This window comes from Canis lupus, chromosome 18 (genome assembly GCF_011100685.1).
Source record: "Canis lupus familiaris isolate Mischka breed German Shepherd chromosome 18, alternate assembly UU_Cfam_GSD_1.0, whole genome shotgun sequence".
NCBI classification, from domain to species: Eukaryota; Metazoa; Chordata; class Mammalia; order Carnivora; family Canidae; genus Canis; species Canis lupus.
The window spans coordinates 42771526-42796676 of record NC_049239.1 but is presented as its reverse complement, the minus strand read 5'-3'; the positions used below and the strand labels follow the sequence as shown (position 1 = coordinate 42796676).

General features: G+C 45.8%; 2 protein-coding genes across 8 annotated transcripts in view; one reads left to right on the top strand and one right to left on the bottom strand.

Annotated features, from left to right (window-relative positions):
- DDB2 (damage specific DNA binding protein 2) overlaps positions 1 to 17104 on the top strand; it is a 38150-nt gene extending 21046 nt beyond the window's left edge. For 4 of the 7 annotated variants that reach the window (XM_038563379.1, XM_038563376.1, XM_038563375.1 and 1 more), the window contains 6 exons: positions 12222 to 12367; positions 13673 to 14037; positions 14549 to 14691; positions 16025 to 16189; positions 16330 to 16375; positions 16684 to 17104. In XM_038563379.1, the coding sequence (XP_038419307.1) occupies positions 12222 to 12367; positions 13673 to 14037; positions 14549 to 14691; positions 16025 to 16189; positions 16330 to 16375; positions 16684 to 16733 (915 nt within the window). In that variant the 3' untranslated portion in view covers positions 16734 to 17104. Of the gene's footprint in view, positions 1 to 12221; positions 12368 to 13672; positions 14038 to 14548; positions 14692 to 14933; positions 15274 to 16024; positions 16190 to 16329; positions 16376 to 16683 lie in introns of those variants that run through there. The other 3 variants (XM_038563377.1, XR_005373448.1, XM_038563378.1) reach the window with 3 other exon arrangements.
- A 77-nt stretch (positions 17105 to 17181) lies between these two features.
- ACP2 (acid phosphatase 2, lysosomal) lies at positions 17182 to 25112 on the bottom strand. Its single transcript, XM_038563397.1, has 11 exons — positions 24920 to 25112; positions 24251 to 24346; positions 23830 to 23916; positions 22653 to 22805; positions 22442 to 22540; positions 22272 to 22361; positions 21668 to 21800; positions 20788 to 20870; positions 20561 to 20667; positions 20262 to 20437; positions 17182 to 18086 (listed from the first exon to the last, which is right to left on the bottom strand). Exons 1-11 carry the CDS (start codon positions 25031 to 25033, stop codon positions 17953 to 17955), a joined length of 1272 nt encoding a protein of 423 aa, XP_038419325.1. The 5' UTR covers positions 25034 to 25112; the 3' UTR covers positions 17182 to 17952.
- Positions 25113 to 25151: the final 39 nt, after the last annotated feature.

The window sequence follows — 25151 nt, the reverse complement described above, 5'->3', positions numbered from 1 at the left end:
TCACTATTGGATTAATAGTTATACTTCCCTTTCCTTTTCTCTTTTTTAGTGTTTGGTCTTGGGTCTATGATATACTTTTCTAACTCATCAGAGTGAACCTTCAAATAACATTATACCGCATCACATATATTGTAAGAATTTTACAACTATATATTTACTTCCATTTTCTCTATTCTCTTCTTGTCCTACATTTTACTTCTACATATATTAGAAACCCAATACATTAATATTTTTGTTTATATAGTCTGTTATCTTTTTGGTTTTGTTTTTTCTTAGATATTTATTGAGATATAATTGATATATGATAAACTACACATATTTAAAGTGTACAATTTGGTGACCTTTGACATATATATACAACTGTGAAACATCACCACAATTAAAATAATGAACATATCCTTCATCCCCAGAGTTTCCTCATACCTCTTTGTAATCCACCCCTCCCTACCTCTGAAAACCATTGATCTACTTTCTATCCCTATTGGTTAATTTGCATTTTCTAGACTTTTATATAAATAATATAATACATAATTTTTTCTAGCTTTCAGTCAGTATAATTATTTGAGATTCTTCTACATTTTTACATGTATCAGTAGGATTTTTTTTCTTTCTTAGTAGTGTTCCATTATATCAATGTACCACAATTTATCTGTTCATCTACTGAAGGATATTTGGATTTTTTTCCAAATAAAAATAAAACTGTTATAAACATTTATGTACAAGGCTTTGTGCAGATGTATGTTTTCATTTTTCTTTTTTTAATTAATTAATTGATTTTTGTTTTGTTTTCATTTTTCTTGACTAAGAACTTAATTGTGGAATGACTGGGGTACAGGGTAGGTATCTTTTAAGGATTTCTTTAAATGAGAAGAAAACTTTAATACTTACGTATTTGCCATTTCCAGTGATATTTTTTATAATGTAGGTTGGTTGGTGATAAATTTTTTTTTCCTTTTGTTTGTCTTTTTTGGAGAAGATATTTTTGCTGGGTATAGAATTCTAGGTTCACAAGCTTTTTTTTTTTTCTTGTTTTTACTACTTTAGAGATGATTTCTGATGCAAAGTCTAATCTCATCCATTTTTTTAAAGATTTTTTTTTTATTTGAGAGAGTGAGAGAGCATGAGCAGGGGGAGGGGCAAAGGGAGAGGAAAAGCAGTAGACTCCCTTGCGAGCAGGGAGCCCAATATAGGGCTTGATCCCAGGACCCTGGGATCATGACCTGAGCCAAAGGCAGATGTTTAACTGACTGAACCACCCAGGCACCCCTCTTCTTTCATTTTTATGTTCCTCTTAACATGATTTTCCTTTTTTCTTCTTCTTTCTGCTTTCTTTCTTTTTCTTCTGGCTGCTTTAAAAATGATTGTGATTTGTCTGGTGTGTTTCTCTATATGTTTCTCCCCTTTGGGGTTCATTGTACCTCTTGGATCTGTGGGTTTGTCATAAAATTTGGAAAATCTTAGGCATCATTTACTCAAATAGTTCCCCTCCTCTTTTCTTTTCCAGGACTGCAATTATATATATGTTAGGCTACTAGATATTGTCGTACAGGTCATTGGTAAACTGTTCATTTTTTAATCCCCCCATTTTATTTTGCATAGCTTCTATTGCTATGTCTCATATTCACTGATCTTCTGCATTACCTAATATGTATTAGATGTATTTTTCTTTTCAGATACCATATATAGTCTCTAGAAGTTTGATTTTGGGCCTTTTTCAAGATCTTCCATTTATTTTTTCATGTTCACCACTTCCTCTACTTTCTTGACCATACACAGAGTATGTGCATAATAGTTGTTTTAATGTTTTTGCTAATTCTATCATCTATGACACCTTTTTAAAAGATTTTATTTATTAGAAAGACTGTGTACCAGCAGGGGGAGGGGCAGATAGCGAGAGGGAGGAGCAGGGAGTTGATTCAGGGCTCAATCCCAGGACCCTGAGATCATGATCTGAGCCAAAGCCAGACACCCAACCAACTGAGCCACCCAGGTGCCCCTCATCTATGTCTCTCCTTTTTTTTTTTTTTTTTAAGATTTTATTTCTTTATTCATGAGAGACAGAAAGAGAGAGAGAGGCAGAGACACAGGCAGAGGGAGAAGCAGGCTCCATGCAGGGAACACAACATGGGACTCGATCCCGGGTCCCCAGGATCACGCCCTGGGCTGAAGGCAGTGCTAAACCACTGAGCCACACAGGCTGCCCTCTATGTCACTCCTGAGGGTGTTTCTATCCATTTAGTTTTCTTCTGGTTATGAGTTCTATTTTTCTGCTTCTTTGCATGCCTGGTAATTTCTCCTTGGATGCCAGACATTGTGAATTTTATGTTTTTGGATGTTGGATTATGTTATATTCTTTTAAATATTGTTGGTCTTTGTTCTGGGACACAGTTAACTTATAATCAGTTTGATACTTTCTGGCTTGCTTTTAAGCTTCATTAATATAGTTACTATATTAGCTTCCTATTGCCTCTATAACAAATTACTACAGACTTGGTGTCTTAAAACAACACAATTTTATTCTCTTATAGTTCTGGAGATCTGGAGGTCAGAAGTCTGAAATCATTTTTTCTGGACTCAGGACTAAGTGTTGGCAGGTCTGGTTCTTTCTCAAGTTTCTGAAGGGAGAATTACTTTTTTCAGCTTCTTATGGCCATCTAAATTCCTGGGCTATGGCTGCTTTTTCTATCTTCAAAGTGCATCACTCCAATTTCTACTTCTGTCATCACATTGCCTTCCTTTCTGACTCTGACTCCTCCTGTGTTCCTCTTATAAAGACCATTTTGATTTTGATTATATCGGTCCCACCCAGGTAATCCAAGATAATCTTCCCATCTCAAGATCCTTAACTACATATGCAAAGTCCCTTTTGTCATCTAGCATATTATTCACAGGATCCAAGGACTAGGGCATGGATATTTTGGGGACCATTATTCAATCTATCCCAGTTAGCATGGGTTTAAGGCAGCCAATAGATATTAAATTGTTCTCACCCTGAGGCAATACCCTTCTGAAGACTTGATGTTTTGCATATAAAATATTTTCTTTCTGGATGGTCAGAATACAGATTGTTCTGAGGATTTCTCCCCTACTTATTTATGGGTGTTTCTCCTTGCCCCCTCTCCCAGTCTTGGGTAGTTTCCTCAGACATGTTTATACATTAATGCTTCCCAAAAACTTGAGGGGACCCTTGTGAAACTCTCCAGGATGTTCCTTCTGTGTGAGCCTTTTGCCCACAAATTCTTATTATGTTGGTTTTCCTAAAACTGTGTCTCCTCAGCTCAGTGAGATTGCTAGGCCGTGTGGTTCCTCCCTGTCTTGCAGCCTGAGTACTCTCTCCAAGCAGTTAAGCTGGGGCAATTGCAGGGCTACCTCCCTTCTTTCCCTCATGTTTTGTGCTGCCTGTTGTCCAATGTCTGAGAACTTATTTCATGTATCTGGTCCATTTTTTGTAGTTGTCTAAGGCAGGACGATATATTTGTTTTCTGATGCTCCATCTTGGTTGAAAGCAGAAATCCACACCTATTAATTTTGATAGTTTATCTGAGGATTTAAATTTTTTTCCTACACAATCTTGCCATCTACAAATAATGAGTGTTTGATTTCTCTCTTTACTATTCTGATACTTCTTTTTTTACCTTATTCCATTGGCAAAGACCTCTAGTGCATTGTTGAATACTGACGACAGCAGACATGTTTGTCTTGTTCTTGATCATAGTAGGCTTATATTTTACCACTAAGTATGATTTTGTCTACTTTTTATTGTGGTAAAATGCATATAACATATAATTTACCATTTTAACCAATTTTAAGGGTTTTTTATGTTGTTTTAGTAATCTCTACACACAACTGAACCCACAACCCCAAGATCAATAATCACATGCTCTAAAAAAAAAAGAAAAATCACATGCTCTTCCAACTCAGCCAGCCAGCCAGCCAGCCTCCCATCATAGCCATTTTAAGTGTACAATTAAGAACATTCACATTGTTCTGCTACTATCACCACCAACCATCTGCAAAACTTTTTCATCACCCCAAAATAAAACTCTGTATCCATTAATCAGTAACTTTCTATTACCTTCCCCTAGAGCCACTAACCTGCTTTCTGTCTCTATGAATTTGATTATTTCTAAGTATGTTCTCTAAATGGAATCACACAATATTTGTCCTTTTGGGTTTGACTCCTTTCGTTTAGCATAATGTCTTCAAGTTTCATCCTTGTAGCATGTAACAGTTCTTCATTCCTTTTTATGGCTTAATGACAATCCATCATATGGCTATGCCATATTTTCTTTATCCATTCATTTGTTGATGGGTGTTTGGGTTGTTTTCACCTTTTGCTGTTATGAATACAGCTGCTGTGAATGTTCATGCACAAGTTTTTGTTTGAAACTTCTTTTGGGTATATACATGGGAGCTTGTTTATATTTTAAACCTTGTCTGTTTTTGAATATCCTTTATCAGACTCTGGAAGTTCTCCTTTTACTTCTAAATAAAATAAATTACCAAAAGTTCTTATCATGAATGATAATGGAATTTCATCAAATACTTTTTTGTATCTCTTGAGATCAGTATATGATGTTTCCCCTTTATTCTGCTAATGTGATAAGCTACACTGATTTTTTTTTTTTAAGATTTTATTCATTGAGAGAGAGCATGAGCAGTCAGGAGGGGCTAAGGGAGAGGGAAAAGCTGATTCCCCACCGAGCAGGGAGCCTGCCACAAGGCTTGATCCCATGACCCTGAGATCATGACCTGAGCTGAAAGCTGCTTAACCAACTGAGCCACCCAGGCACCTACATTGATTGATTTTGTATGTTTGTTTTAACTTATTATATTCACATTTTTCATTTAAATTTCCCCCCACACACACACCCTTTTTTTAACCTTTCCAGTTATATCTCTAGCAAGTAATATTGCTTCGCCTTCAGCCCAGGGCCTGATCCTGAAGACCCAGGATCGAGTCCCACATCAAGCTCCCTGCATGGAGCCTGCTTCTCCCTCTGCCTATGTCTCTGCCTCTCTCTCTCTCTCTCATGAATAAATAAATAAAATCTTAGAAAAAAAAACTTGTAAAAGCACAACACTGAACCATTATTAAGTATACAGTAGTGTTAACCATATTCATATTATTGTATAGCAGAACTGTAGAACTTTTTCTTCATGTAAAGCTGAAACTGTATACCCACTGAATAAGTTCCTTTTTTTCCCCTACCCTCAGCGCTTGGCAACCACAATTACACTTTCTGTTTCTATGAATTTGAACTACTTTAGATACCCCTAAGTTTTGATGGTCTTACTGTGGTTACATAGGAGAATGTTCTTGTAGGAAATACACAGTAGAGTATTTGAGGGTGATGGGATATTATGTAGGCAATTTATTATCAAATGATTTTAGAAAAGCAGTTTTTCTTTTTTTCAGAAATGCAGTTCTTTGTGCAATTTTTGCAACTTTTCTAAGAATTTGAAATAGTTGGAAAACAAAATTTAAAAAAAAGACTGATAATATTTCTTCCTTAAATGTTTAGTATATTCAGCAATGGATCTACCAGGATCTGGAATTTACTTTGCAAGAAAGTCTTTAGTTGTGAATACAATGTTGTTATAGATGTCAGACTATCCCAAATTTTCTCTTTCATCTTCTGTCAGTTTGGCAAGTTTGTATTTATCTAAGAAATTTTTTTTTTTTTTTAATTTATGATAGTCACAGAGAGAGAGAGAGAGAGAGAGGCAGAGACATAGGCAGAGGGAGAAGCAGGCTCCATTCCCCGGGAGCCCGACATGGGATTCGATCCTGGGTCTCCAGGATCGCACCCTGGGCCAAAGGCAGGCACCAAACCACTGCGCCACCCAGGGTTCCCTTATCTAAGAAATTTGCCCATTTCATCTAAGTTTTCAAACTTATTGGTGTAAGATTGCTTATTATAACCTTTTATAACTGTTAAAATGTTTAGGATTTATATTGATGTCCTTTTTTTTTATCTATTACATTAGTAATTCGTGACTTCCGTTTGGTCAGTCTCACCAGGGATTTATCAATCTTATTAGTCTTCTTATTGAACCAACAATTATTTTTAAAGTAGGCTCCATGCCCAATGTAGAGCTTGAACCCTGACCCTGAGATCAAGAGTCATGTACTCTACTGATAGAGCCAGCCAAGCACCCCCCAATTTTTGTTTGTTAATTCTCTCACAGTATATTTGTTTTGTTTCATTAATTTCTTTTTTCTCCTACTTTCTGTTTTTAAGATTTTATTTATTCATTTTAGAGGAAAGAGAGTGGGAGGAAGAGCAGAGGGAGAGGGACAAGCAGACTCTACACTGAGTTCAGAGCCTTTCATGGGGCTCCATCCCACAACCCTGGGATCCTGACCCCAGAGGAAATCAAGAGTCAGATGCTCAACTGACTGAGCCACCCAGGCACCCCCTCCTACTTTCTTTTCCTCTTACTTTCACAACTTCTTGAGATGGATGTTTTGAGGCATTGATTTTAGCCTTTTATTATGGATGCTTCTGTGAATATTTGTATACCAGTTTTCATGTGAACAGACATATTCATTTCTCTTGGGTGTATGTCTAGGAGTGGAATTGCTGGGACATATTTTAAGTTTTTGAGGAACTGCCAAACCATTTTCCAGAATGACGACTCCATTTCACATTCCCGCCAACAACATAGGAGGGCTTCAAATTCTCCATATCCTTAACCATGCATATGTTCTTTTCCAGCTTTATTGAGATATAATTGACAAATAAAAATTGTACATATTTAAAGCATACAGTGTGAATTTTAACATGTGTGCATTGCAAATGATGACCACAGTCAAGCTAATTATATTCATCACTTTACATATGACCTTGTGTATATGTTCTGGGACACTTAAGATCAACTCTTTTAGTAAATTTCAAATAGACAATACAGTCTTATTAACTATAAGTCACCATGCTGTACATTAGATCTCTGGAGCTTATTTATCTTGCATAATTGACACTTTGTCCCTTTGACCAACATCTCCTCATTTCCTCCATCCCCAAGCCCCTGGAAACCACCATTCTACTCTCAGCTTTTATGAGTTACACATCTGTAGAGTCCATGTATAAGTGAGATCATGCAGTATTTGTCTTTCTGTGTCTGACTTATTTCACTTAGCGTAACATCCTCCTGGTTCATCCTGGTTGTCACAAATGGCAGGATTTGCTTCTTTCTAAAGGTTCAGTATATTCTATTATATATACATACTACATTATCTTTATCCCTTCATCTGTCTACAAACACTGAGGTTGTTTTCCTATCTTGGCTATTGTGAATAGCTACAGTGAACACAGGAGGGAAGATAACATGTTAAGAAGCTCATTTCATTTCCTTTGGCTATATACCCAGAAGTGGGATTAATGAATCAAATGGTATTTCTAAATTTTCCAAGGAACTTCCATACTGTTTTCCACAGTGCCTCTGCCAATTTACATTTCCATCAACAGAATACAAGAGTACCTTTTTCTCCGCACCCTTGCTAATACCTGTTATCTTTTGTTGTTTTGATAATAGCCATCCTAACAAATGTAAGGTGATGGCTCATTGTGGTTTTGATTTGCATTTCCCTGATGTCAGGATTAGTGACGTTGAGCACCTTTTCATATGCCTGTTGGCCATTAGTATATCTTCTTTGGAGAAATCCCAATTTAGGGCCCTTTGACCAGTTTTTAATTAGGTTATTTGGGGGTTGTTTTTTGCCATTGAACTCCTTATATATTTTTGATATTAACTTCTTTTCAGATATCATTTGCAAATTTTTTTTCCCATTTTAGGGGTTGTCTTCTCACCACTTGTTATTGTCCATCTTTTTTATTATAGCCATCCAAGTGGGTACGAAATAGTATCTTAAGATGACTAATGATGTTGAGCATCTTCTGTGCTCCTGACCATTTGCGTATCTTTGGAAAACTGTGTGTTCAAACCTTTTGTCCACTTTTAAGTTAGATCTATTTTTATTTTAAAGATTTTATTTATTTGAAAGAGAGCATATGCACACGCATGGGGGCGGGGGCGGGGGGGGGGGGACAGAGGCAGAAGGAGAAGCAGGCTCCCAGCTGAGAGGGAGCTTGATGTAGGGCTCAATCCCAGGACCCTGGGATCATGACCTGAGCCAAAGGCAGATAGATGCTTAACCAACTGAACCACCCAGGCAACCCAGGTCTTTTTTTTTTTTCAATGTATAGTAATAATATGTTTTTAAGATTGTATTTATTTATTCAACAGAGAGAGAGAGAGAGTACAAGGGGAGCAGAAAGCAGAGGTAGAGGGAGAAGTAGGCTCCCTGCTGAGCAGGGAGCACAATGTGGGGCTTGATCCTAGGACCCTGGGATCAGATCATGACCGAAGCTGAAGGCAGATGCTTTCCCAACTGAGCTACCCAGGCACCCCTAATCACAATATTTTATTTTATTTTATTTTATTTTATTTTATTTTATTTTATTTTATTTATTCATTCATTCATTCATTTACTTAAGATTTTAATTTATTTATTCATGACAGATACAGAGAGAGAAAGAGAGGCAGAGGGAGTAGCAGGCTCCATGCAGGGAGCCTGACGGGAGACTTGATCCTGGGTCTCCAGGATCACACCCCGGGCTGAAGGTGGCGCTAAACCGCTGAGCCACTGGGGCTGCTCTAATCACAATATTTTATTTTTTTTTTTTTTTTTTTTAAAACTTTGCCCTGAAGCATTTTCTTTTTCTTTTCTTTTTTTTTTTTTTTTAAAGATTTTATTTATTTATTCATGATAGTCACACAGAGGGAGACAGAGAGGCAGAGACACAGGCAGAGGGAGAAGCAGGCTCCATGCATCGGGAGCCCGATGTGGGATTCGATCCCGGGTCTCCAGGATCATGCCCCGGGCCAAAGGCAGGCGCCAAACCGCTGCGCCACCCAGGGATCCCTAATCACAATATTTTAAAGCCTGTATTTAATAGCTCTAACATCTGAATTTCCTGTGTCTTTCAAATATTGTTTCTTTCTCTTAGTTTCTGGTTATTTGGCCTTATATTCTGGTATGTTGGGTGATTTTAGATTTAGTACCAGGTATTGCATATGAAAACTTTCAGAGATAATTTGGAGTTTTGAGTGGTGGTATTTTCCTCCAGAGACCATTATTTTTTTTTTCCCCTTTGACAGGCGGGTAGGACGGAATCAGATCATCTTAATCCAATGAGATTGAAATGATTTGAATCTGGACATCAGCCTTTGTGAGGGTCAGGCTATTTCCAGTGCCGTCTTCTATAGTGTGTTAAGGATCCTAACTAAAAGCTAGATTTCTTCCAAGACCTCTGCCCCACAGAACTCCATTTCTGCCCCTCTTGCCCTATGAGACTTGGTGAAACATCAGCCCAGCTTCTCAGCCATGAGCACCCCTCCTCCCCTTCCCATTCAGCTTCTCTGCAGTGTGGTTCCTTGGCTTCAGAGCCGCAGCTTTCTGCCCCGCATGGGCCTCAAAGGGAAATGCAACATCGAAAGGTCAGGCCTGCTTTTCTGCTCCCTGCTCTCTAGGACGTTGGTTTTCAAATCCCTGATGCCTTTGTAGCTCTCTGTTGACTTTAGAAACTTTTCTTTAAAGACATAGATTTTGTTTCCCTTTTCTAGTTCTCAGCAGAAAGCTGGCCCAACATGAGCTAAACACCATCCTGGTGTTAGAAGTCTCCAATATATTTATCAGACTTTGTCCATGTTTTAATCTTCCTACTCAGTACACAAGTTGATCGTAACATCTTGTCTACCCTTACTATAAGAACACAAATGCATTTTATTATTTTTAAGGTTTTATTCATTTATTCATGAGAGACAGAGAGGCAGAGACACAGGTAGAGGGAGAAGCAGGCTCCCTCTGGGGAGCCCAATGTGGGACTCAATTCCAGGACCCCAGGATCACATCCTGAGCCAAAGGCAGATGCTCAACCGCTGAGCCACCCAGGTGTCCCCACAAATGCATTTTAATCCAAAACGTTTATGTGTTTATTACTGATGCTCTGACATAGGACTAGGCCTTTTCGGGGAGTAAGGCTCACCTGGTCTTACATAAACCACACCTATAACATATATATATATTTTTTTAATGTATTCTTTATGGGGTCTAGTTTCCCTTTCTCTAAAATGGAGACATAATTTTTTTTAAAGATTTATTTATTGGGGCGTCTGGGTGGCTCAGATGGTTAAGTGTCTGCCTTTAGCTCAGGTCGTGATCCCAGGGTCTTAGGATCAAGTCCCATGGCAGGCTCCCTGCTCATTGGGAATCTGCTTCTCCCTCTCCCTCTGCCTCTCCCCCTGCTCATGCTCTCTCTACAATGAATACAATCTTTGAGAGAGAGACAGAATATGTGAGTAGGGCAAAGGGAGAGAATCTCTAAGCCGACTCCCCACTAAGCACAGAGCCCAACACAGAGCTTGATGCCACGACCCATGAGATCCTGACCTGAGCTGAAACCAGTCAGATGCCTAACTGACTGAGCCACCCAGGTGCCCCGTGGAGACAATTTAAAGGCAGTTATGAAGCAATCTGATTGCAGATTCTTCAAGTTTTATTTCCCACCATAAGTGTTTATAAGTATCTCACCCATGCGTAATTTGACAACTATTATCTTTAGCAACTCACTTTTATCTAGTTTTTCCCAAGTATTCAACGTGGCTTTCATAGAAATAACAGTGGTCTTTTTTGCACATATTTCCTCAGTTTAATTAAACTACATGTTTAAGTAAATGCTTAAATGTTTCATTGAAATGTTTTTTTTTTATTTTTATTTATTTATGATAGTCACACAGAGAGAGAGAGAGAGGCAGAGACATAGGCAGAGGGAGAAGCAGGCTCCATGCACCGGGAGCCCGACGTGGGATTCGATCCCGGGTCTCCAGGATCGCACCCTGGGCCAAAGGCAGGCGCTAAACCGCTGTGCCACCCAGGGATCCCTCATTGAAATGTTTAAATCTTTAAGAAACGGTTAATAAATGACATGTAATAAAGTTACATATTTAATTAAATTACATAATTACAAAAAAAAGTTCAATGGGCATATACAGGTTTAAGAACAGACACAATGAAACCTGGGTGAGCACAGGACTAAAATGTTGGGAGCAGACGGTGATCAATCACAGCAGCAAGGGTTCGGTGGACCACGGGCACAGATTAGAATGCTTTGTAGAGGGGATGGAACTTGCCAGTGAGCATGCTGAGTGAGATAAGTGGATGTTGCATCAGAGGCCTCATAATCTATGAGGCTAGGATAGCATCAGCATAAGAAGTGAAGAGGAGCTCTTGAGGTTGTAAAGTTCTTAAAACTGTGCCTGATGTATAAGCATTTAATGAGAGTATGTTATTGATGTTATCTCATGACCGTTTACATCATCCTTGTCTGGGACATCTGGAAAAAATAGGAAGGAGCTCAGATCTGACTCCTGCCCTCCTAATCCAGGCACTGTTTGGAGCTGAAGCTCTTCTGGTTTTTGTTTGAGATTTTTATTTTTGAGCCAGAGAGAGCAAGCACATGTGCACGAGCAGGGAGAGTGGCAGAGGGAGAAGCAGACTCCCCGCTGAGCAGGGAGCCCAACATGGGGCCTAATCCTAGGACCCTGGGATCATGACCCGAGCCAAAGGCAGATGCTTAACCAACTGAGCCACCCAGGTATCCCAGAAGCTCTCCTAAAGAGCACTGGGCAATAAACAAACTGTGGTGCATCCACATAATGCAGTGTTGAGCAGTAAAATGAAATAAGCGATGAGTGCACACGGCCATGTGGCTGCATCTCCGGGGGCTTGATGCTGAGTGAGATGAAAGATGCCGGTTACAAAAGGATGCCTACTGTAGGTATTCATTTCTATGACAGTCTATTAAAGGCAAAACCACAGCATGATGGAGAACAGATCCTTGGTAGCCAGGGGTTACAGGTGAGAGTGGGACTATGACCAGAGAGCACAAGGGAGATTCTTGAGCGATGGAATGGTTCTGCATCCCAGTTTGGGGAGTGGGGATTCAAATCTCTACTGTGTGTTCAAATTCATAGAACTATATTCTAAAAACCATATGTTAATTCGTTAAGAATCCAATTAAAACGAAGATCTTAAGTAATAAAGAGCCATCACGGAACGCATCCCCCTGTACAGGCCTCTCAGCTGGCCTGGCCCCACGTGCTGCCTAACCTCCTGGGCCATGGTCACTCACTGGCTTTTCTCTTCCTTGTGTTAGATTGGAGCTGGAGGCAGCATCACTGGGCTGAAGTTTAACCCTCTTGATACCAACCAGTTTTTCACCTCCTCAATGGAGGGAACAACTAGGCTGCAAGACTTTAAAGGCAACACTCTGCGAGTTTTTACCAGCTCAGGCACCTGCAAGTGAGTAGCCTCACAAGGAGGGAAAGGGCTTCTAGGCGCTCAGCGTAGTTCTGCTGAGAGCATGTGTATCTCATGTGTGTTCCTCAGACCTGGCATAGGGAAGAACTGCCAGGTAGTGGAGCCACTTTCCGCCCACCCCTCTCTGAGAGTTTCCTTGGCTGCTCCTCCCCGTCCCAGGTGCCTTGCTGCTTCAGTGAGGTGGTCTTGAGCCTCCGCTCTTCTCAGCGAGGGAAGGGCTTCGGCTCTTCTGCAAGGCGTTCTTGTATTAGACTAGACCTTGATTCTCACTAGTCAACGTGACATTGGCCCAGAGAGCCACTTAGCAGTTGGAGCAGGGACTAAGAATTTAAGATTTCATTCCCTACATCACTGGGGTGCAATGAGGCAACCAGTTGCTGGATGGAAGCTTAATGGGATAGGATTGCGTCCACAGAGCATGTTGGACACCCGAAGGGCAAGTGGCTGGAGAATATACAAAATGCTCGTCACTTGGATTTCTAGACAGAGACAGGACTCTTACTGTTCTCTAAAGAATCTGGGGGGTTGGTGGGGGGGTGTCTAACTAGCACTGGACATTATCCTGGGCAGCCCCACAGAGGTCAGAATAACACAATCAGGACAGGTGATGATCCCATCAGACTCAGCTCCATGTTATTCTTCCATAAGAAACCCTCCCTCTGAAAGATATTTGTAAGGGATACAAAAAGCACTGTGGCAAGGATTTGAATGTTTGAGAGAAAAAAAAAAAAAATGAATCTGAGCTCTCCCGGCTGGGTTTTAGGATCCCAGCCCAATCCCTTCGACCTCAGGTAGTCTGAGACACAAAAGAGCAAGACAGAGCTCTGAAACTTGTGTATGCTTTTTCCCCTAAATGCTCAGAAGGGGGCAGAAGTTCCTTTCTCACCAACCAGCGGAACCGAGCTGGGCAGTCCCTGTTTGGTTTGTCATCTCCTGTGGCCCAGAGTAGAGAGTGAAGGGAGAGAGCAATAAACAAATGTTCCTCAGAACCCAGGGCTATAGGGGGCAGGCTAGCCTGGGGATTTGCTTTATGGCTCTGAGCTGCGGCTGCTTGGAGGACTCTTACTAGCTGAGTAACTGGACACATTTCTGAGCCCCGTCACACCCATCCCCTCTGCATGGTAGACAACTCTGAGTGTTCCTCACTGGGAATCTGTGGCAAGACAGTTATTCGTTCAGCAAATACTGATCAGACATCCACTGTACATTAAGACACTGGAGCGGCAAAAGAATGAGTGGACCTTGCCTCTGTCCCCAAGAATCTTACAGCACAGTTTCTCCCTCCAGCTTCTGGTTTTGCAGCCTGGATGTGTCTGCCAGAAGCCGAATGGTGGTCACAGGAGACAATGTGGGGCACGTGATCCTACTCAACATGGATGGCAGGGAGGTGCGTTCTCTGGAGCCCAGTTCCCCCCTTTCTGTCCCTTGCCCCTGGCCTCCCTGCGCCCCACCTGAACCGAGCCCTTCTCTGCAGCTCTGGAATCTGAGAATGCACAAAAAGAAAGTGACCCACGTGGCCCTGAACCCATGCTGTGATTGGTTCCTGGCCACAGCCTCCGTAGACCAAACAGTGAAAATCTGGGACCTGCGCCAGGTTAGAGGGAAATCCAGCTTCCTCCACTCGCTGCCGCATAGCCATCCTGTCAATGCAGGTGTGATATACCAGACCTCATCATTCCTGTAGAACCTGCCTATCCTACCACTTCTGGGGTTTCTCCCCTCAATATTTAGAAGCTGCTAGGTCAAACCTTTACCCTGAGATCATCAGCCAAGTTGGTGTCTTGGAAAATTCCTGATTCTAGCTGCCTCAAACAGCTGCTAGGCTTTTAGAATGGTTGTTGTTTTTCTAAGATTTATTTTATTTGGAGAGTGCGAGTGGGAGGAGGGGCAGGGGGAAAGAGACAAGCAGATTCCCTGCTGAGCAAGGAGCCCCAATGTGGGGCTCAGTCCCAGGATGCTGAGATCATGACCTGAGCTGAATATCAAGAGTCAGCTACTTAACCAACTGAGCCACCCTGGCGCCCCAAGTTTCTAGAATGTTTTTGTTCACAGCCCAGATTCACCTCTTCCCTTCCACCCCTGTCCAGACAGGAGTGGGAGAGAGGGCACCCCTGTGGGGAAAGGCCTGTGTTCTCTTCAGCTCTGGGGCTTTTCACTTGCCAGCCTGTTTCAGTCCTGATGGAGCCCAGCTCTTGACCACTGACCAGAAGAGTGAGCTCCGGGTTTACTCAGCCTCCCAGTGGGACTATCCCCCAAGCCTGATCCCACACCCTCACCGCCACTTCCAGCACCTGACACCCATCAAGGTAAGTGATGGAGGCAGGGAGCTGTGATTGTGGGGATGGACCGGGTCTGCCCGAGGTAGGGAAAGGCCAGATCTCATCCTGCACCCACACGAAACAGTCTCTTCTCCCCTGGCCTTTCTGCAATTTCTGTCCCCATTCTGAGATCCCGCTTTGCTGGGTTGCGTCTCCCGGAAGCTCTTTCCGTTTTTTTTTTTTTTTTTCTGCTCAACCTACTTGTCCCCCTGTTCTGCCCTCCCTTCCAGTTACCTGCATGTGGTGCTGGCCCACTGGCTGACCTCGGCCCCCAACACTGATGGTCTTTAAGTCTTCGGATCCCTTCCCGCCCATGCCCCAGACCCACTCTTCTGCTCTCCTGGTTTCTGTTCTTTTCGAACACTACAGTCCCTCTTCAGAACTCCAGGGGTCACGCCTGTACTTCTCTGTCAAGGCAGGCCAACACCCCTGGTTGGAGTCCTTCGGTAAGCTGCTTGGGTTTTGGATCTCGGTTTCCTCATCTCTAAAAATGCAGTAATAGTACCTGGCTGACAGGGTTATTGGAAGAATCGGTATACTTAAAACACATGGCTAGTGCCTGGGAAGCACTATGTCAACGGTGATCGTTTAATCTTAGAGCGGCTCTCACATACCTCAAGTCAAATCCAAGCTCTTAACAAGGGTTCTTCACTGGCTGGTTCCCACTGATCCATGTGTCATTTCCCACTTCATGTCTGGCGAGGACAATCTCCAGCTTCCCAGGCGGGACTTGTACCAACTTTCTCCTTCCCGCTAACCATGTCTTTCCTCCTTCAAAACTTCCTTACGATTTCTTAGGAAAGCCCCCGTCTGATTCTGTCATTCCGAATCACTGCCAGATTTGTTTTGAGTGGGATCATCTGGGGAACATAGGTTTCCTTCTTTTTCTTGGCCACTAGCCATTTTCTGCTCAACTCTTTCATTCACATTGATCGAGGAGGGACAATAGTGGGATTACTTCAGAATTTATGTCCTACTTTTGGTTTTGGTTACCAGAGACTTTTTGCTTGGTTGGAGGCCTACCTCTTTGGTTAATGGTCAAGCTGATGTTCAAACGTCTATCGATTGGTATGATCTCAGGAAATACAAGAGAGAAGGCCTGAAGGTGTCCCAAGGTCCAGAGAGGCCAATTTGGGATTAAAAATGTGGAATGGTAGATGCACATGCACTTGAAAGCTGTTCTTGTAGTTTCATGTGGGTCTTACTTCCATTATTAAATTGCTGGCACTTGTATCAACAATTGTGAGTGGCAAAGAATACTTCGGAGGTCCCTCTTGACAGTACTCTGCATTTGCTCTCATGACAACTCTCCATCTCCTAGGCAACCTGGCATCCTCGGTACAACCTCATTGTCGTGGGCCGATACCCAGATCCCAATTTCAAAAGCTGTACCCCTCACGAATTAAGGACGATCGATGTGTTTGACGGAAGCTCAGGGAAGATGATGTATCAGCTCTATGACCCAGAATCTTCTGGTATCATTTCGGTGAGGTCTGGGCCCTCAAATGATGGGCGGGAAGCAGGGATTCAACCTACCTTAGCTGGCCAAAAATGACCAGAAATTAGCCATCATGTCCTCTTCTCCCAATATCTCACCTCCTCATGCTTACACCCTTGTCTCTGCAGCTCAATGAGTTCAATCCTATGGGGGACACACTGGCCTCTGTGATGGGTGAGTGAAGCAGGTTGTATCTCAGACTGGCCAAGCCCTACCCTACTCCCCAATGTTGAGTGCAGGCTCTCCTCAGCTTAGCCCTGCCAGTCACCCCAGGGTAGGAGGCAGGAAAGAAGATTTCCAGGAGACAGTGGACACTTTGGCCTAGGCCCTCCATGCCTCTTGTTTTGTCTTGGTTGTGACAGTGCCTGGCTGCTGTCCAGTGTCCTGGTTTCCTTACCAAGCCCTAGGTTCCCTGGGCCAGCCCCAAGTTCTCAGAGTCTGATAACAGAAGGTGAGAGTCAGACTGGTCTCACTCCTCCTAGGTTATCACATTCTCATTTGGAGCCAGGAGGAAGCCAGGATGCGGCCATGAGAGACACTAATGAAGGTGTGGGCCAAGCAAGAGCTTGGAGCCGCCTGAGGACAAATCCTGTAAGAAGAGGCGGCTGTGTATTAAAAGGGCCAAAGGTATCCAAGTCTTAGGGTTGGAGCAGGGACACTGTGGCATGGGACACTATGGGACTGGGACACTGGCACGTTACTGCTCTGGACTCAGCTCCAGAAACTTCTCCAGAGTTGGTGCCCCAGGTGCCCCAAGGGCCCCTGCTGTATCTAGCCTGGAGCCAGGCTTCTCTTGGAGCGAAGGTACTCTTATATGTTTGATGTGCAGTGATGGAGTGATAAGGTAATGGTTTTCAGTTTGTGCTCACTATTGACATGGCTAATAAAACCATACCCAACTGAGCCTGTGAGTGGATCTTCTAGCACTGACCTAATTAGAGGGCTCCTTGCGTCCCCCAAACCAAAAAAAGGCACAGAAACAGAGTCTAGAACTTTCATTCTCTGGAAGCTGCCTTAGACCTATTCTGGGCCACAGTCACAAGCTGTCCAGCTCACAACCTGCATTCACCTCTGGTCCCCAAAGACCCCGACGTAGCCAAAAGGGATCGGTAGTGTCATAACTATACTGCAACTCATGCCCCCCTTCCCCCGACAAACACCCTTCTGACCTGCTCCAGCTGCAGGGTGACAAAGATGCCTGAAGCATTATGTCTAATGGTGCCTTCAGGGAGACAAAGGAAAACTTGGCCAGCGGGCCTCTGCATGATCCCATTCCCTGGCAGCCAGTGTTTATACTCCCAGAATTGTGCAGTACTTTCCACTAAAATAAACACTGGGGTGCAGAACTGTGTCCTCTGAACCATTTGCTGAAGACTCCAGGCTAGAAGAGAGAGCACGGCTTGATTGGTGGGGGCGAGGCAGATCAAGTGCTAACTCCTTCAGTTTGTCAATCCCAGGTCCTGAGTGAAACTTGCTTGTTTACACTTCTGGTCCTTAGTAAGCATGGTGGAGGCAAATCTTGTCTGGAGAGAGCCAAAGTCCAACACAGTACTTGGTAAACGTGAGGCACACGAATGCTAAGTGACGGGTGCCATGGGCCAAGCCAAGTCTCACTTGTTTGTCTAGGCTGGGGTAATCCGAGGAAGGCCAACCCAGGGTCTCCTGTCCATGGGCTGGGGAGCAGCAAGAGTCAGGAGCAAGGGCCCAGCCCACCTCCCCTAGGAGGCAGAGGGAAGGGGGCTGAGTGGTTGTCAGGCATGATCTTCTCCATCTGCGACATGGCGGTAGCCGGGAGGCTGGGCCTGCATCCGGAAAAGGACGGTGAGGAGTAGCACTATGAGAAGGAAGAGGATGGAGCCACACACAGCCAAGGCCACGATCACCTCTGGGCATGGGATGGGGTAAGGGAGAGAAAGGTCGTATCAGTGTTCATCCGACAAATACTGGATCATCTACCATATGCCAGGTGCTCTTCTTACAGTGGAGACATGCATAGGTTAGTGACAAATGATATAAAGGAAAACAAACTAAAGAGAAAAGGATAGAAAGGTACATCAGTCAGAGAAGGCATCACTGAGGAAGTGACAATTTAACCAGACATGTGCAGTCACTGAGATACTTGAACCTGAGAGAAACGGGTCTTGGGGCAAGGGCAGAGGGGATGGGCAGACAAAAGCCAGTACAGAATTTCCCTGATGTGGAAATAAGTTGGGCAAATTCTAGGATCAGCTACAAAATCAGTTATCACTATAGCAGGGTAAGTGAGGAGCAAGCAGATCAGAGCAGAAGATCAGACAACAAGCGCCTGAAGGCCACAGGGAAGAACTTGTATTTTGTCCTAAACATCATGGAAAGCCACTGCAAGATTCTGAGAAGGGTAGTGATGTGAATTGATTTATTATTTTTATTTTTTATTATTTTAAAATATTTTATTTATTAATTTGTGAGAGACACAGAGAGAGAGGCAGAGACGCAGGCAGAGGGAGAAGCAGGCTCCCTCTGGGGAGCCCGACGTGGGACTTGATTCTGGGACTCCAGGATCACACCCTGGGCTGAAGGCGGCGCTAAACCACTGAGCCACCCAGGGAGCCCCTATTTTTATTTTTATTTTTATTTTTATTTTATTTTTATTTTTAATTAACTCTGCAGTGCTGAGACTGGTAGGGACAAGAAAATCAGAAGGAACACTAGGAAGATTTTCTGTAGTTCAGGCAAGAAGTGATGGAGGATCATACCAGGGAGGCAAGAGGATGCATTTTATTTATTTATTTTTTAATTTTTATTTATTTATTCAAGAGAGACACAGAGAGGCAGAGACATAGGCAGAGGGAGAAGCAGGATTCCTATGGGGAGCCCTATGCAGAACTCGATCCCAGGACCCCAGGATCATGACCTGAGCCGAAAACAGACGCTCAACCACTGAGCCGCCCAGGCATCCCAGGAGGATGTATTTTAAAGATCAAGCTGATAGGATCTGCTAGTGGACTGGATGTGGGATCTGGGAAAGATGGTATTCAAGATGACTCATAGGGTTACACTATGCAACTGGGTGACTCATGTGGCATCTGCTAAGATGGACAAGTCTGAAGTAAGGGTGGATTTGGGGGTTAAGAGTATTTGGTTTCAGACATATCAATTTTGAGATGTTCTAGTTGACCTCCATGGAGAGACCTCAAGTTAGCAGCTAGATGTGTGAATCCGTAGCTCAGAGAAAAGGTTATGAAACTGAGTCATCAAAGCATGAACTCTGCATGGAAGTGCTATGTAAAGCCATGAGGTTCGATGGGATCACCTTGGGAGTGGGCACAGAGGGAGAAGGGCCAAGATGAGACCTGGGCCCTCCATTGTTTGGTGGGGAGAAAAAGCCAGTCAGGAAGCTACCTAGAAGTCAGAAGAAAAACCAAAGAAAGCCAAGACAGAAGAGTCGATTATATCATGCTCCTGAGAGAGGAGAGAAGCTAAGAATCGGTCACTGGCTTTGATAAGAGGGTCATTGATCCTTTACGAAAGGCTTCACTGGAGGTGACACAAGCCTATCTACTGTGAGTCTGACAGAACGGGCACTGAAAAAGCGAAACCAGAGTCTAGGCAAATCTGCAGGATTCCACTTTCACAGGAAACCGACAGAGCGGTGGCTGGAGGAAGATGGGGCCCTGAGAGATCTTCGTTAGACTTTTAGATGTAACTGACCTAGCAGACAGGAAACGCGGAGGCCCCACAAGTCCCTATGGAAGTGAGAAAAGATAGATCCAGAGCATAAATGGAGAGGCTGTTGGCCTTAGGTAGTGGGTTACACCAGCAAGTAAGCTAGAAGATCTGCTGGTGGGAGGATGAGCCCAGGCTTTCCTGAACACCATTATTTTCTCAGTGATATGAGAAGAGAGGGCATTGCCTGAGAAAGAGGGATAGGGAGAAGGTGAGGAATGGTCTCAGGGTGGGGAAGTAAACTGTCTAGGGAAGTGAGTCAGATGGCTAGAGGTGCAGCAGCTCTCCAGAGACTTGCGGGTAGGAACTGAAAGTCGTTCTGGGACATCAGCAGCAGAGTCAGGCAGCAGCTCACCTGTGTCCGCAGGACCACTTGCCAGCTGGCACTCCTGCTGCCAATCCTTGGGCACAACAGGCTCTGTGAGGTGAAGGAAGTCCTGCAGTGGGCAGCGGTGAAGGCAGCCAGGCAGGATCAGTGGCCAGGGAGCCTTGTTACTCTCATTCCGAAAGTACATCTCCACTGAGAAATTCCTGAGGATCGATGGGAGACAAGACGGAAGGTACTCAGAGGGCCTGTCACCGAGTCCTTGGGCTGCCCACAGCCACCACATTGGTGCCCCTCCCCAAGGCAGACCGTCCGGTAGCTCCACTCACCCATTATCTTCCTGGTACAGTTCGAATATGTGGCAGGAGGCATAGGGGGCTTGTTCCCCATTGTAGACATCCAGTGCCATTTGCAGAGCGACCAGGGTGGTGTCATGCTGTGAGAGGGGAGCCCCCTGTCAGCACTACTCTCCCCTCAACCCTCATGCCCAGGCACTGAAGAGAGAAGAAATCTAGCTCCTTGCTGGACATAGCAGCTGGGGACTATGGGAGCTTACCGCAGAGTAAACCAGCAGCTTAGGGAGCTGGGACGAGGTTGCCATCAGGGTCAGGTTCTTCCGTATCTGAGCCAGCAGAACTCCTGAAGGAGAACAGTCCTCCGTGACAGAGGCTCCAGCTACCCCTGTCTTCTGGTCAGACCTGTCTGTGGCCCTTTACCCTCTGCCAGTCCTGAGTCTGATCACCTGCGCACTCTGAGGGGGGATGGGAACCACGCAGCCAACTCTCCAGCACCCCTCTTCTCTCAGAACTTTCACATTTACAAATGGAAATGAGATAAAACAAGGTATTGGTATTTCAACACCAATAATAAAGACCTGCCCGTTTATAAATGAGCTACCCAGGCCCTGCTCACATCTGAACAATCACTCCAGTCTGGCACAAATATGAACTTTTTTTTTTTTTTTTTTTTTTTTTACAAATATAAACTTAAGGTTGTTTCAGAACATGCGAGACAGTGGCGTGTACGGGAGCTCGGCCACATGCAGGCTCGCAAAGGTTTAATGGCCAGCCCTCCCTTGGGTGCTCCCATCAGGAAACTGGCACGTATGTGACTCTCAGCCTTCTTGCCAAGTGGCCCTCAGTGGTTCTCTGGAGGGAGGAATTCGTTTAAGGGGAGACAGAGGGTCTTCTGACAGGTGACACTTAAGAATATGAACGGTAGGGGAAAAAAGCACACAAACTTGACAGTCGCTCTACAGCGACAGACGCGCTAAGCATTTGGAGGGCTGGAGACTTCATTGGCTAATGGGAGGTCTGGTTTTGAAGGGGCAGAGAGCACTATAGGTAGAAAAGTTAAGTGTGTGAGAAACCCTCCAGAGCAGATTTTTAATGCTGTGGAGTCCTGATGGGGAATGACACGCTGCTCTTATCACTCACCCCCCTGAAGCCGTGCCTTCTCTGCCTGCTCGTAGATCCCGAAGAGGAAGCGGAAGCTGAAGTCCTTTAGACGGCTCAGACGCTGCATGGTTTGGGGTGAGGCCCAGGGTGGCAGGACCAGCCCGTGTGTTTGCTGTGTATCGCAGCGGGCAGGTTAGCTCCCCAGGCCTAGGCCAGAGCCTCTCCGGGGACAGCTCTCTTCCCCAGCGGGAAGGTGCCTGTGTGTGTGAGGGAGGGAGGGAGGGAGGGAGGGAGGGAAGGAGAGGAGAGGAGAGGTGAGGCTGAGGGCCTAGAACCAGGACACATGGTGGACAGGACACAGGGAAGGCAGCTCAGGCATGAAAAGCGTGACTCAGCAGGATAGAGTCGGATACCACGAGAGTTCTGGGTGGAGAGAGACAAGAACTGCTGACAAGTCATGAACCATTTCCCACTCTGAGGTTTTCACCCGTGAGGGAAATTCCTTTGTTTCACAAGAAGCAGCCTGTCTGGACCTCCCCGGTGGAAATGGTATCCAGACACTGTACGCTACTTGTCCTGGTCACCTGGGCCTGCTGAGGTGTGAGGAAAGAGAGCTCATACCGGGGACACTAAGTGGGCTCACCTCACAGAAGAGTGTGTCATAGACATTCCAGACGGTCTCCAGTGTCACGTCGGTAAGCCCTGTCTCGTTGGCCACCATATCCAGAAATTGCTAGGAGAAACGGACCTGGGGATCAGTACTGCCCTGAGGGAAAGGACCAGGGTGGTGATCCCCACTTCAGCCCCACTCACTGCATTCTGAACACTCTCATTCTGATACTCTGGTGTCTGTCGGGTCTCGTTTTGCAGCTGCTCATATCGGGGACACGGGCCCAATGGGAACTTCAGCAGCTGCAGACCAAAGCAGGAGAAAGAGAGGCAGAGAAGGAGTTGGGGATCAGCAGGCCCATGGCCAGCGTTGTCCCTCTCACCGCCTCCAAGGAGGGGGGCCGGCCAGTCTTACCCTATCCTCAGTAATGGGCACAGTGTGGACGGGGATAGGCTGCCAAGAGATATTTGGGTTGAAACGCTGCATGCCGTTGGGAGGGAAGAGTCCAGCCAGGTTGGCCTCAGCACTCATGAGAGTACGGTCAAAGTCTGTGCTTCGCACGTAAACCTGCAGAGATGACACCAGTTTCACTTGAGTGGGGAGGGGAGCTTTGGCCCTGTCGTGGGGCTGGAAGGGAGAACCTGTACTTGACGGCTACCAGCAAACTGTGGCCCTCTCCCTCTCTGGCTCTCTGGCCTTCCTTGGCCCAAGCACTCAGCTAGGGGCTATAGCTGCCACCCCGCTGTGAAGAACTCCTGAGGGGATGGCTCTAGTTCAAATGCTCTCCCAGTCCCAAATGCTTAGTCAGTCGGGCTGTCACGTCTGTCTGGTTTTCTAACAACGCCCATCTCCCTATCTCTACCAGGGGTCCTGGAGGGCAGAAACTGCCTCAACCACACACACCCCTTTATAAAGTGGCTTAGAGAGCAGGGAGGGAACGGAGATAACTGCTTGTGCAAAGGGAGGAGGAAGCAGTGGGGAAGGGCAAGAGCAGGAGAGAGCTGGCCCCCAAGGGAACAAGAGCATCAAGAGACTCTTTAAGATGTCTGTAGCCAACAGCAGTAACCAGAGGAACAGCTCTCCCCATCCCTGGGGTAGGAAGAGGGCCTCAAGGAAGCCAGCACACTTGCCAATCTTCCCTGACACGCCTCCTCTACATGTGATCCCTGCTATCTTTATCTCCTGGCCCTGTGTGGTTTATTGTGTGTCACCCCCGCTACATTCCAAGCTCCACGAAGACAGAGATCATATCCGTGTGGTGCACCATTTCATGCAAAGTGGTAACACAGCGCTTTGCCCTTAGTAGGTACTTAATAAGCATCTTGGACGAAGAATCCAGGTTGACAGTATCAGAAAAGACTTTGCCAGGCCCTCAAGCCTCAGTTTGGATGCTTGATCAATTTTGCCCTTTCCAAGTCAAGGAGGGGCAACTTGGCATCTGTGACTATGTTCTACGCAGCTCTTGGATGCCTTGTCCTGTAGCTGTAATCAAAAATGCATGGAAGGAGGCCAGAGTGCCCCAGGCTCCCTGAGGGCAGAGGGTGAGAAGGGCAGATTCTATTCCTCTTGCCTCTCGAGCTCCCAGCCTTACCTCTTGCCGGTGGTAGGAAGTGTTGAGGAAGCCGTGGTAGCGCTGCCGCAGAGCCTGGCCCAGCTCCCAGTGCTGTAGCATCCCTTCCTGTGGGCACAACCCAAGGGTTAAGAGGGAAGGGACCACTCGCAAGTCCCACAGGGCTTAGGCACTGTTGCTTTCCAAATTTCCCCTGGCTGGAAGTAGGAGTGGGTGAATCTGATCACAGATGTCATTTACTAAGTGGCCTGTGTATGGCACCTGTCCTGGGTACAGAGGACAGTAAGGTTAAGAAATCCAGTCAAAGTCAGCACCCACGTGGGAAATGACAATGTGGTGAGGCCCCAAGATCTGTAGCACGCTCCAGAGGTCACTCATCCTACAGCCCCACCTTGGGGGTGGGGGTGGGGGGAGGGAGGTGTGTGTCTGGCTTCTGACCCACCTTGGTTAGCTGCCCAAACCCCTGAGGCCACTCGTCTTCCTGATAGGGGTCCTTGGGGTATGTCTTCACTGGCGAACGGTCTCCATGTCGGTACAGCTGAGGAAAGAAAAGGGTTTGCCTACAGGTCAGAAGGTTCCTAGATGGGGACACAGCGCCCACCTCTGCCCGCTGTTGGGGAGGGAAGCCCTACTCCCTCTGGGAAGCCTTAAGTCTATGCACAGCAAAAGACCCCGGACTTAGAAGTCAGTAACTTTGAGCGGGTTCCAGAGATTCTAATTTGGCCAACGCCACTAGAGACCATAGGCGAAGCCAAAGATACAGGTGGAAATGGAAGAGAGAAACGAAAGCGATGCAAGTGGCGGGGTGCGGGTGGGGGTGGGGTGCTGGAAATCACCAAAGGCTTGATTAAGGGAGGGTCTCTTTACGGTTCTGCAGCATGCCTGCCCCAGGACAGGCTCACCTGACCTATGCCCTGCGAGACAACTCCGGACCCCCGGCCTGCCCCCGAAAATAACCCGGCCCCCACCCTCCAGGCCGGGCGTCTCCCCCTGCACCCGCTGCAGCTCCGCGGGGGACCCCGACCCAGCGCAAGCCCCGCCCCTCCCTCCCACCGCGGGCCTGTGCCCTTCCAGCTCGGGCAAGCCCTCCGGCCACCCCGGCTCCCGGTACCAAGGTGACGAAGCGCAGACTCCGGGCCTGGGTGGGTGGCACCACGAGCAGGTTCGCGCCAAGAAGGAGCTGGAGCAGAGCCGCCCCGCTCCACGCAAACGGCCCGCCCGCCATCGCCGCTAGAGACTCAGCGGCACAGAGGCCGGAACCCGCTGCGTGGCACCTCCAGCTGCCGCCCGGACGCACCCGTCAGGACACACGCCGGAAGTGCCTTCGCCGCCATCTTGCTGAA

Coding starts and splice junctions, on each gene's coding strand:
- ACP2 (XM_038563397.1), bottom strand. CDS start 25,033: ATGGCGGGCGGGCCGTTTGCGTGGAGCGGGGCGGCTCTGCTCCAGCTC. Junction 24,347..24,919: donor GTCTGCGCTTCGTCACCTTG/GTACCGGGAGCC, acceptor TTCTTTCCTCAG/CTGTACCGACATGGAGACCG. Junction 22,806..23,829: donor CTTCCTACCACCGGCAAGAG/GTAAGGCTGGGA, acceptor TCATCTCTGCAG/GTTTACGTGCGAAGCACAGA.